At 44.9% G+C, this 12,365-nt stretch overlaps 1 protein-coding gene across 1 annotated transcript; it reads left to right on the forward strand.

The window, feature by feature from the left end:
* Positions 1-6,835: 6,835 nt before the first annotated feature.
* Positions 6,836-8,078, forward strand: LOC117074978 (40S ribosomal protein S5-like). The gene has a single exon (XM_033196946.1). The coding sequence runs from the start codon at positions 7,340-7,342 to the stop codon at positions 7,766-7,768; it is 429 nt and encodes a 142-aa protein (XP_033052837.1). The 5' UTR covers positions 6,836-7,339; the 3' UTR covers positions 7,769-8,078.
* Positions 8,079-12,365: the final 4,287 nt, after the last annotated feature.

Consider the following 12,365-nt stretch of genomic DNA (forward strand, 5'->3'; position numbering starts at 1 on the left):
CCTGTAATCCCAGCACTTTGGGAGGCTGAGACGGGCGGATTACTTGAGGTCAGGAGTTCAAGACCAGCCTGGCCAACATGGCAAAACCACATCTCTACTAAAATACAAAAAAAAAAACAAAAATCAGCCAGGCATGGTGGAACACACCTGTGATCCTAGCTGCTCAGGAGGCTGAGACACGAGAATCACTTGAACCCAAGAGGCTGAAGTTGCAGTGAGCCGAGATTGCACCACTGCACTGCAGCCTGGATGACAGAGCAAGACTCTGTCCCCTCCGCCAAAAAAAAAAAAAAAAAAAACATGACTAGAATGACCCCATCTTAAAGTGAGTAGCTAGGCACTCACAAGGCGGTTATAATATTAATACTTATGGTCTGAAAATAGCCATAAGTATTATAATTCCAAACTATTCGCACCTGTAATCCTAGCCCTTTGCGAGGCCGAGGCAGGTGGATCGCTTGAGGCCAGGAGCCTGGCCCACATGGCAAAACCCCTTCTCTACTAAAATATTAATATTTTTAAAATCTGGGTGTGGTGGCACATGCCTGTAGTCCCAGCTACTCAGGAGGCTGAGGCACGAGAATTGCTTGAACCTGGGAGGTGGCAGTTGCAGTGAGCCAAGATGGCGCCACTGCATTCCAGCCTGAGCAACAGTGAGACTCTGTCTCAAAAAAAAAAAAAAAAAAAAAAATTATGGTCATGTAGGACATCTCCCACCAAGCCTGCAGAATGTCCAGATATCCTGAGTGCAGCCCACTTCACTCAAAGATAACATTAATGAGTAGGCTTAGTTTGAAGGATTAATGTTTATTATAGTACCAATAGCCTTGACTTTTAGTGAGCATGCACATTCCAAGTTTAATCATAGCTCCTTATAGTTTCTTCTAAGTAGAGACACTACCCAAGGATGGTGTGTTCCTCCTGCTTTCTAAGGACTGGCTACTTTTTTTTTTTTTTTTTTTTTTTTTTGAGATGGAGTGTTGCTCTGTCGCCCAAGCTAGAAGACAGTGGCACAATCTCAGCTCACCGCAACCTCCGCCTTCTGGGTTCAAGCGATTCTCCTGCCTCAGCCTACTGAGTAGCTGGGATTACAGGTGTGCGCCACCACGCCTGGCTAATTTTTGTATTTATAGTAGAGACAGGGTTTCACCATGTTGGTCAGGCTCGTTTCAAACTCCTGACCTCATGATCCGTCTGCCTCAGCCTCCCAAAGTGCTGGGATTACAGGCGTGAGCCACTGCACTCAGCTGGACTCGCTACTCTCTAACAGAGTAGTTCCAATAAACTTGCTTCCTTCACTGTGCTCTGTGACACCCCTCCAATTATTTCCTGTGCTAGACCCAAGGACTGGCCCTTGGAGTCTCTTTTCCAGCAACACTATAGTAATGTACAACAAAGTACTATAAACCAATTCGTTGACACTTATCACATAATCCTTTTGACTATAGCTACCTTGTGTATGTATTTTCCAACTTTAGAAATTACAAGCCTTTTGAGAACAAACCAATTTTGGTTTGTTTTTGCATCTTCTATATAGTCTGAAACAAGGCCTGCAATATGATATGCTCTCAATTTTTTTTTTTTTTTTTGAGACAGAGTCTGGCTGTGTCACCTAGGCTGGAGTGCAAAGGTGCGATCTTGGCTCACTGCAACCTCTGCTTCCCAAGTTCAAGTGATTCTCCTGCCTTAGCCTCCCGAGTAGCTGGGATTAAAGGCACCCGCCACCACAACCAGCTAATTTTTTTGTATGTTTAGTAGAGACAGGGTTTCACCATGTTGTCCAGGCTGGTCTTGAACTCTTGACCTTGTGATCCGCCCTCGGCCTCCCAAAGTGCTGGGATTACAGGCATGAGCCACCACATCTGGTCTCAAATATTTTTAAATAAGTGAATGGAAGCAGTAAGTCTTAAACTGACTGCAATTGAGAAAAATATTTTATCTTTCAATCTGCTCTTTGGAATGGATATTGGATATTATATACCTTTCCACAATTTTTTTTTTTTTTTTTGAGACAGAGTCCCACTCTGTCACCCAGGCTGGAGTGCAATGGCATGATCTTGGCTCACTGCAACCTCCACCTCCTGGGTTCAAGTGATTCTCCTGCCCCAGCCTCCTGGGTAGCTGGGATTACAGGCACCCACCATCACGCCTGGCTAATTTTTCGTATTTTTAGTAGAGACAGGGTTTCACCATGTTGACCAGGCTGCTCTCGAACTCTTGATCTCAGGTGATCTGCCTGCCTCAGCCTCCCAAAGTGCTAGGATTACAGGCGTGAGCCACCACGCCTGGCCTCCTTTCCACAGTTTTTTGAGAAACATATTTTTCTCCTTTAACTTGTAAATCTACTAAATACCATCCAGAGATTTCCTAATGTTGAACCATTCTGAAAAATAGGAATAAACTCTTTTGGCCTGGAACAAGTCTTTCTGCATTCTATAGGAACATCCTCTCCCCTCAACTGAAAGGCAAAAAGGGATCTGCTGCCTCCCTCCCCACACGCCCCAGCATATGGTGACCTTCCTTACTAAAGAAAATGGTTCTTATTCTAGCTTTTTTTTTTTTTTTTTTTTAGGTTAGAGCAGAAGTTTAATAAGTGAAAGGAAGAATGCTCTCTGGATCAGAGAGGGGTCCCAGAAAGATGGGTTGCCCTCTTACTCTAGCTCTTGTCTTTATTTGAGTAAGAATCAGATGAAATTGTATTCTTCTTTAAAGAAGTGTTATCAGCTCTTTTCTTTCATTATTTTGTAACTTTCTTTCATTATTTTGTTCATTTAATCACTTTGCTGCTTGCTCTTTACCTCTGGTTCACTATTTTCCTTCATAATCCCTTCCATACTTTGCTGTTATACATTTCCTTCCCCTCTCCAAGCCCGCCTTCTAAACTAAACATAAAGAGGAATCCTGTTTTTGCATGGTCAAGCTACACTCATACTTTAGAGTTTAATTTCTTGCCTTTGCCCTTTCTTGCCCTTTTGTGCTTTTGACAGAATACTTCAAAGCAGCGTATGTGAATTTTCATTTCACTTATAGGATCAGAGTAACTTAGAAAGGGTTTCCAGAGATTGTTCTATGCTTGTTAAAGCTTAGCTTTTCAAGCATAGGCAAATCTCACTGTCCTTTATAAATGATGACAAAGTCAGTACTGATAATTACAGAGTCAGTCAAAAAGATAAAATGGAAAGAGATGAGATAATTCAAGGATTACCAGTGCTACAAGTTTAAACATAGGACTCCAAGCAAACATACCCTAATAAGACCTCCGGAAACCCTTCCTCTTTGGCTAATTCTGAAACACACATATCTCCAAAAAGTATGACTTATTTGGTGAGCATTCCTGTAATTCATGAAAATCTGTAGTATTTATGCCTTAGGTATTAAAAATGGTACAAATAACGTCTCATTTCTCAGTTCAGTAGTTTAAGTTATACATATTGAGGCTGGGCACAGTGGCTCATGCCTGTAATCCTAGCACTTTGGGAGGCTGAGGCGGGCGGATCTCTTGAGGTCAGGAGTTCAAAACCAGCCTGGCCAACATGGCGAAACCCTGCCTCTACTAAAAACACAAAAATTAGCTGGTCGTGGTGGCATGCACCTGTGGTCCCAGCTACTCAAGAGACTGAAGCAGGAGAATCACTTGAATCCAGGAGGTAGAGGTTGCAGTGAGCCAAGATTGTGCCACTGCACTCCAGCCTGGGCAATAAGACAAGATTCAGTCTCAAAAAAAGTTGTACATGTTGAGAACCATGCATAGCATGTAAGAACAGAAAGTACTAAGAGCCTAATTCGTGCACAAGACTTTTCTGTGGATTACTTCTGAGGCCCAAGTAATTTAAATTGTATAAATTCTCACAGCTAATGTGTTGTACATTTAGAAATATAATACCCTGACTTCCATCCCAGCACTCTTTTCTAAGTATCACAATGCCTCCCAGTCTGCTATCTACATGAGCTTAAGTGACATCCTTCACAGGCCATCCTTAGAATATTGCAAATCAGGAACTCTGAATTGGGGGGCTGGCTTCTGAGTGTACAGGCAATAAATGAGGGAAGTATTAGGGAGGGAGAAGGGATCTTGCAGTTCACATGGATGGACATTAGACAGGTTTGTTGTTTTTGTTTTGTTTTGTTTTTGGTCACCCCATATATGAGTTCCCTTTGTGTGGGGAATGCCTCACCTTATTAAGCAGAACCTGCTTCCCACTATAGAAGTTAAAACTGCCAAGCAATCACTTTCCAGCCTCTCTTGCAAACAGGACACTGATTTTTAAAAGCCAGGACTGAGCATACTCCATGCTCACAAGCGTGGGCAGTGTGGCAGGGATTTTGATGGCAACATTCTGAGCCTAGTTTGCAGAAGTTGGCAGTGTTAGCCACACAGTCTATGCCCAGTGTCTGTGGCAGTGGAGTCTCTATGGTTTTTGTTTACTGGCATGAGTTTGTTTTGTCATCCCTCCTGGAGATTTTATGAACTATTCAATATCCTTCAGTAAATTCCTTTTCTGCTTAAATTAGCCAAATTTGGCTGGGCACAGTGGCTTGCACCTATAATCCCAGCACTTTCGGAGGCCACGGCAGGGGGATCACTTGAACCTAGGAGTTCAAGACCAGCCTGAGCCACACACGGAGACTCTGTCTCTACAAAACATTTAAAAACTTGCCAGGCATGGTGGTGCATGCCTGTGGTCCCAGCTACTTGGGAGGCTGAAGTAGAAGGATCGCTTGGGCCCAGGAGGTTAAGCGATGTGCCACTGTACTCCAGCCTGGGTGACAGAGCAAGATTCTGTAAAAAAAAAAAAAAGCCAAATTTGGTTTCTGATGCTTGTTTGTTTGTTTTTTTTTCCTTGAGACAAAGTCCCTCTCTGTCACCCAGGCTGAAGTGCACTGGTATGATGTTGGCTCACTGCAACCTCCACCTCCTGGTTTCAAGCAATTCTCCTGCCTCAGCCTCCTAAGTAGTTGGGATTACAGGCACCCACCACCACGCCCAGCTAATTGTTGTGTTTTTAGTAGAGATGGGATTTCTCCATGTTGGTCAGGCTGGTCTCGAACTCATGGCCTCAGGTGATCCACCAGCCTCAGCCTCCCGAAGTGCTGCAATTACAGGCGTGATGCCCAGTCATGATGCTTGCATTTTTTTTTTTTTTTTTTTTTTTTTTTTTGAGATGGAGTCTTGCTCTGTTTCCCAGGCTGGAGTGCAGTGGCCGGATCTCAGCTCACTGCAAGCTCCGCCTCCCAGGTTCACGCTATTCTCCTGCCTCAGCCTCCGGAGTAGCTGGGACTACAGGCGCCCGCCACCTCACCCGGCTAATTTTTGTATTTTTTAGTAGAGACGGGGTTTCACAGTGTTAGCCAGGATGGTCTCGATCTCCTGACCTCATGATCCGCCCGTCTCGGCCTCCCAAAGTGCTGGGATTACAGGCTTGAGCCACTGCGCCCGGCCAATGCTTGCATTTTTAAGAACCCTGTTTAATGAAAAAATCAATACCCTGAAGTAGTTGTCATCAAGAGACCCTTAGGAAAATGAAGGAAAATAGGAAAGAAGGAAGACAGGGAAATCTGGCATTGGTTATATGGCCTGCATAGGTCTCCAGGCAGCAAAATTCCAATTAATTTAAAGGATGTGACACTGGAAGGCTGTGGAAGATGCTGATCAAACTTGTGAAAGCATCTTAAATTCTTATGGCAAGAAGGATACATATTGACTTGGGGGCAACCAAGGGATACACTACAATGAACATTTTTTAATATTTTGGTTCTACTTTTCATATAATAAAGTGAGAAAGCCCTCATTTTATGAGGCAGAACCCATCTTCCACCCTAGAAATTGAAAATGCCAAATACTTACTTTCCCAGTGTTACTCACTATTATGGCAAATACACGACTTAAGTTCCACCAATCAGAGGTACCCAGCCCAGATTTTGAGTCAGAAGCCAGGAATATAAAGAAACCAACTGCATGGGACTTTGTGCTGGTGTGGGAAGTACCAACTGCACCCATTTTCAGAGGCAGTGGTGGCATTGATCCTAGTAGCTGTATCCAGTGTCCCAAGGCAGTGAGTCTTCATGGACCAGCCCTGTGACCTGATTTGGGGCACTGTTTCTAGCTCTATAACCTACAAACCTGGTTTTTGACCCTCTTGGAGATTATGTGAGCTACCTAATATATTTAATAAATTTGTATGCTTAAATTAGTCAAGGTTGGTTTCTGTTTCTTACAACTAAACTCTGACTGATAGAGAAGGCAATCAGTCCACAAAACTCCACCATTCCTAAGATCAAAACTTACCTTCTTCTCTTTCACTCCCATCTTTCATGTATTTTGAGGCTTCTTTCCTGATTTTAAAATGTCAGGATAGGGAATAAGAACTTTGAATTTTCCAGGAATTGCTTAACCTCAACCCCAGAGATGGTCTTGAGCCATTAAACCCTTAGGGGTAGTTATGCCTTGCAATTCATCAATAGCCACAATTCACTGCTTATGTAATACTCATGTCATTATAAAAAACCCTTTTGTTGAGGCCAGGAGTGGTGGCTCATGCCTCTAATCCCAGCACTTTGGGAGGCTAAGGTGGGAGGATCACTTGAGATAGAGTTCTAGACCAGCCTGGCCAAATGGTGAAACCCATCTCTACTAAAAATACAAAAAGTAGCCAGGCATGGTGGGTGTGCCTGTAGTCCCAGGTACTCAGGAGGCTGAGGCACAAGAATCACTTGAACCCGGGAGGTGGGGTTGAAGTAAGATGAGATCAAGCCACTGCACCTGAGCCTGGGTGACTGAGCAAGACTCTGTAAAAAAAAAAAAAAAAAATCCTTTTGTTGGAAATTCAGAAGAAAAGTCAGGAGTCAGGAATTAATTTGACCAGAAAGAATACACCCACTGGAATCAAACAAAGGATTGAGTCTGAAATTGTAGCCTAAAACCCCACACAAAACAAGTCCTAGGGGAACTTCTCCCCAATCCCCAAAGGTCGCAAGAGATCTCCAATAACCCCATTTACCAAGGTTCCTCTCTGGATTTGAGGTATGTCACACAGCTACCTCCACCACCACAACGAAGCTTGTCAATGCAATCCTGTCACCAAACAGAAATTTACTGGACTGACGAACACATATTATCAGGGAAGTCCATTTTAACAGGGGCCTTCTGAAATCAGTAGCTCCCTATAGAAGGACTCTACATGCAAATATCATTTGAATCTGCTTCCTCTCACTTTCTTATCTGAGACCCAAATGGAAACGTTTATTATTGATAGAAGTTAAGAAGCCTAAAAGCGATCATTGAAATATCTAATTTCCTGTCTGTGCCAGGGCAGCACGCGGTCCATGCCAAGCAATAGAGATGCTCAGGCTGTGCCCTCAGGGACCAAATAGGAGAGAGCAGTATCTGTGGGGACAGAGAGCCCAGACATCAAGCTCTTTGGCAAGTGGAGCACCCATGATGTGCATGCAGATCGACGACGTTTCCTTACAGGATTACACTGCAGTGAAGAAGTATGCCAAGCACCTGCCTCACAGTGCAGGGCAGTATGCTGCCAAACGCTTCTGCAAAGTTCAGGGCCCCATTGTGGAGTACCTCACTCACTCCATGATGACACACGGCCACAACAACGGCAAGAAACTCGTGACCTCGCGCATCGCCAAGCATGCCTTCGAGACCATTCACCTGCTCACAGGAGAGGATTCTCTGGAGGTCCTGGTGAACGCCATTATCAACAGTAGTCCCCAGGAGGACTCCACAAACATTGGGCGAGCTGAGCCTGGACCGTGAGATGAGAGGCTGTGGACGTGTCCCCATTGTGCTGTGTGAATTAGGCCATCTGGCCTTTGTGCACAGGCGCTCATGAGGCCCTTTGGGGCAGCCCCACAAAAAGAGAAGAGAAGAGAAGACAAAGGAAGGGGAGAGGAGAGGAGAGGAGAGGAGAGGAGAGGAGAGAGGAGGAGAGAGGAGAAGGAAAGAGAAAGAGAGAAAGAAAGAGAGAGAAAGAGAAAGATCTAAAGCTGTTAATAAAATAGTACTTTGGGTTTTTTGGGGGGGTATGTTTTTTATTTGTTTGTTTGTTTGTTTGTTTGAGATGGGATCTCACTCGACAGATGGACAATCCAGGCTGGAATGAAGTGGCGCCGTCTTGGCTCACTGCAACCTCTGCCTCCCTGGCTCAAGCCATCCTCCCACCTCAGCCTCCCAAGTAGCTGGGACCACAGGCACAGGCCACCATTCCTGGCTAATTTTTGTATTTGTAGTAGAGTCAGGGTTTCGCCATGTTACCCAGGCTGGTCTTGAACTCCTGAGCTCAAGCAATCATCCCACCTCAGCCTCCCAAAATGCTGGGATTACAGGCATGAGCCATTGCGGCCAGACACAAAATTTGTTTTTATTTAAATATTAATTTATGTTTAGGGACAGGGTCTCGCTGTGTTGCCCAAGCTTGTCTTGAACTCCTGGCCTCAAGCCATCCTCCAGCCTCAGCCTCCCAAAGTGCTGGGATTGCAGGCATGAGTCACCACACCCAGCCACAAATAGCAAATTTCTTACGATTCCTCCAGAGTGCCAGTCAGCCTTGCGCTTTACTAAATTTCCCAGAAGCCTACCGAGGCTGCCCTGTGGATTTCCTGAGTCACATGGTAGAGCTGAGGATAATGGGTTTCATGTGGGGCCCCCTCTACTCCTCTCTGGTTCTCAAGGCTAGAGTCCATCCACCCCAGTGGAATTCAGAGAGAGGGGAATTGGAAATCACAAGCTTTGGCCTGGGTCTTTCAGATGCCAGAGAATCTCCCAGTATAAGGTAAAGGGTTATTCTGTGGGACAGCTTCTGTGATGGTTAATTTGATGTGTCAACTTGGTGAGGCTACATTACTCAGCTAGTTGGTTAAACATTATTCTAGATGTTTCTGTGAAGGTATATTGTAAATTAGATTAACGTTTAAATCAGTGGACTGTGAGTGAAGCACATTACCCTCTGTAAAGTGGGTTGGCTTTATCCAATCAGTTGAAGTCCTTAGAAATAGAAAAAGACTGACCTCCCCAAGCAAGAAGGAATTCTGCCAGCAGACTGCCTTTGGGCTTCTCAGGGAGCCAGGGCAGAAAAGGAGGAAAGTGTCTGTGATTTAGTACTACTGAGGAAACCCATGCATTGACAGATATGAAACACTCCTGGGAGTGGGTAGAGAGTATGTGGACTTTCTGCCATTTCAGGTGAGGTCAGAGTCCCAACAGATATATTGTCTTGTGACTTTTGAGTTTCTGGTTTTAGCCTGAGACTGTTGTAGGGTGTATAGAGGAGGATAAAGTAGAAAATGCCTAAGGTGGTGTTAGAAATGCAAATGCTTGTTCCCCAGTGCCGCAAAGAAATAGCACTCCAACATAAATTTAATTTTCTCAGCAAAGCAATTTTTACTTTCTGCAGAAAGGCTGCCCCTCACAGATGGAACAATGGCGAGAGCACACCTGGACAGGGGAAGGGAAGGAGTTCTTATTCCTGATGCAGGTAGCCCTTACTGCTGTGTCATTCCTCTATTGCCTAGGGTTGGACAGCACAGTCTAAGCTAATTACAATTGGCTATTTTAAAAAGAGCAGGAGTATGAGCTGGAGTGGCAGGGTAAGTAGTTTGGCAAGAAAGATGGTTAGGAACAAGTAACTAAAGGTGACTTGAGTCAGGATGAAGCAGGTGACCAGGGGAACAGATGTGAACCACTAACTAGGACCAGCGGGAAAGTTGTTTACTGAAACTAGAGGCAAGGGGGTGAAGAGAACCAGGAAGTTAAACTTTAAAATGGAGAATCAAAGAATAAGAGAGCTGAACATAATAACCTACTCGGCCGAGTACGGTGGCTCACGCCTGTAATCCCAACACTTTGGGAGGCTGAGGTGGGTGGATCACTTGAGGTCAGGAGTTCAAGACGAGCCTGACCAATATGGTGAAACCCTGTCTCCACTAAAAATACAAAAATTAGCCAGGTGTGGTGGCACATGCCTGTAATCCCAGCTACTTGAGAGGCTGAGGCAGAAAAATTGCATGAACCCAGGAGAAGGAGGTTGCAGTGAGCCAAGACTGCGCCACTGCACTCCAACCTGGGTGACAAAGCAAGACTCTATCTCAAGAAAAAAAAAAACAGTCTGGGCACGGTGGCTCACACTTGTAATTCCAGCACTTTGGGAGTCCAAGGTGGGTGGATCACGAAGTCAGGAGATTGAGACCATCCTGGCTAACACTGTGAAACCCCATCTCTACTAAAAATACCAAAAAAAAAAAAAAAAATGTAGCTGGGTGTGGTGGTGGGCACCTGTAGTCCCAGCTACTTGGGAAGCTGAGGCAGAAGAATGGCGTGAACCCGGGGGCGGAGCTGGCAGTAAGCCAAGATCACACCACTGCGCTCTAGCCTGGGCGATACAGCCAGACTCCTTCTCAAAAAAAAAAAAAAAAAAAAAAAAAAAAAACCATGCTAACATACTGATTCTTTGAAGAGAAACTTGGGGTTCATTACATTTAACAGTGGGATCAGGGTGAGGGAAGGTTTCCAGAAGGAGGTGGTATCAAATTAAATCTTGCACAAATTGAAGTTAGGTAAAGAGGAGGTAACAGAATAAGGCAAGTTCACAAGTAGAGAGTCACAAGTAGTTCTGTAAAACCAGAGGCACATAGGGGAGGAGGGTGGATAGGGTTAGAGAGAGCTGAGGTTAGAGAATGTGTTAATTGTACTGTCCAGCTAGGTGTGGTGGCTCACATTTGTAATCCCAGCACTTTGGGAAGCTGAGGTGGGAGGATTGCTTGAAGCCAGGAGTTTGAAACCAGGCTGGTCAACATAGCCAAAGTAAAAATATTAGCTGGGCATGGTGGTGCACAACTGTCTTCCCAGCTACTTAGGAGGCTGAGGTGGGACAATTGCTTGAGCAGTAGAGGTTGAGGCTGCACTGAGCCATGATCACTCCACAGCACTCCAGCCTGGGCAACAGAGTAAGACCCTGTCTCAAATAGAAAAAGAAATGTACCGTCCATACCCTGACACTCCTTTACCACCTATGTGTTTATTTCCTATTATTCATCCCAGCTAGAGCCAAAGAAATAATACTGTATTTGATAGTCTTTATTTGAACTTCTGAGTGTGGGGAGATAATTCTCTATAGGACTTCCATGTTTCTGCACATCTAGGGAGCAAAGGCACTGACAAACTTTGTTCCAGATAATCTCTTTGGAAGATCGTGACCCTCTGGAGCAGAGGGCAGGTCTGTTTACCATCCACTATAATGAAGATAATGTCTCCTTCTGGGCAAAGGTTGGGTTTCTTTAAGCTCAGGATTCCTCAGCTATGAGGCACAACCTCCACGTGTGTGGCATCTACCTGGATATCTTCACATCGCCCCATGAATCTTGAGGGAGTGGGGGAGGGCAAGGGGAACCAACCCGAACATGAGGCTTATGTTCCTTGCTATGCTCTAAGTAGTAAAATCCTTTGCCTCTGAACCAGGAGCCGCATGTCTTCTATAGGTGCCCATGACCGCCATGCCAGGATAATCCTTTACAGTTCTTGACACTAGGTATTTGCTTTAAAACAAACAAACAAACAAAAACAGGCCAAAGTGGCTTATACCTGTAATCCTAGCACTTTGGGAGGCTGAGGAGGGCGGATTGCTTGAGGTCAGGAGTTAAAGACTAGCAACATGGCGAAACCCCATCTCTACTAAAAATACAAAAATTAGCCAGGCATACCCTTGTAATCCCAGCTACTCAGAAAGCTGAGGTGGGAGAATCATCTGAGCCTGGGAGGTCCAGCTGCAGTGAGCCATGATCATGCCACTGCACTCAAGGCTGGGTGACAGAATGAGACCCTGCCTCAAAAAAAGAAAAAAAAAAAAAACAAAGGGCAGACTTTCGCCACGTTGCACAGGGTGGAGGGCAGTGGCTATTCACAGGCATGATCCTGGCACACTACAGCCTTGAACTCCTGGACTCAAGGATTCTCCCACTCCAGCCTCCTGAGTAGCTGGGACTATAGGTATCTGCCACCACTGCCTGGCTAGGTATTTGCCTTTTGGGAAGTGAAAAATTAGCTGTAGTTCTGTGTTGTTTATTATGATTTTTTTTAAACATATTCTCATGGTGGATGAGTCTTATCCACACTGTGCCCTACTATATAGTTCTGGCTGACATAGGGTTTTAAGCCAGCTGACTTATCCATATCCCTTCAAATATCAGAATGCTTTGGCTTTCTATGAATCTGAGCTTCCTGTGGAAGTAGAGGGCAACCAAATAAAAAGTGAATGTCTTATTGAAATAAATACAAATGCCAAGAAGCTCTGGGTTCCAGGCCAGGCAGTGCTCTGCTTGGCATATGGACTAGGTTCTTAACCACACAAAGGAACATAAGC

Source organism: Trachypithecus francoisi, unplaced genomic scaffold, assembly GCF_009764315.1.
Source record: "Trachypithecus francoisi isolate TF-2019V2 unplaced genomic scaffold, Tfra_2.0 Lachesis_group5, whole genome shotgun sequence".
Classification (NCBI taxonomy): Eukaryota; Metazoa; Chordata; class Mammalia; order Primates; family Cercopithecidae; genus Trachypithecus; species Trachypithecus francoisi.

What these genes read in the sequence shown, in the direction of transcription:
- LOC117074978 (XM_033196946.1), top strand. Translation starts at nt 7,340, where the DNA reads ATGCTCAGGCTGTGCCCTCAGGGACCAAATAGGAGAGAGCAGTATCTG.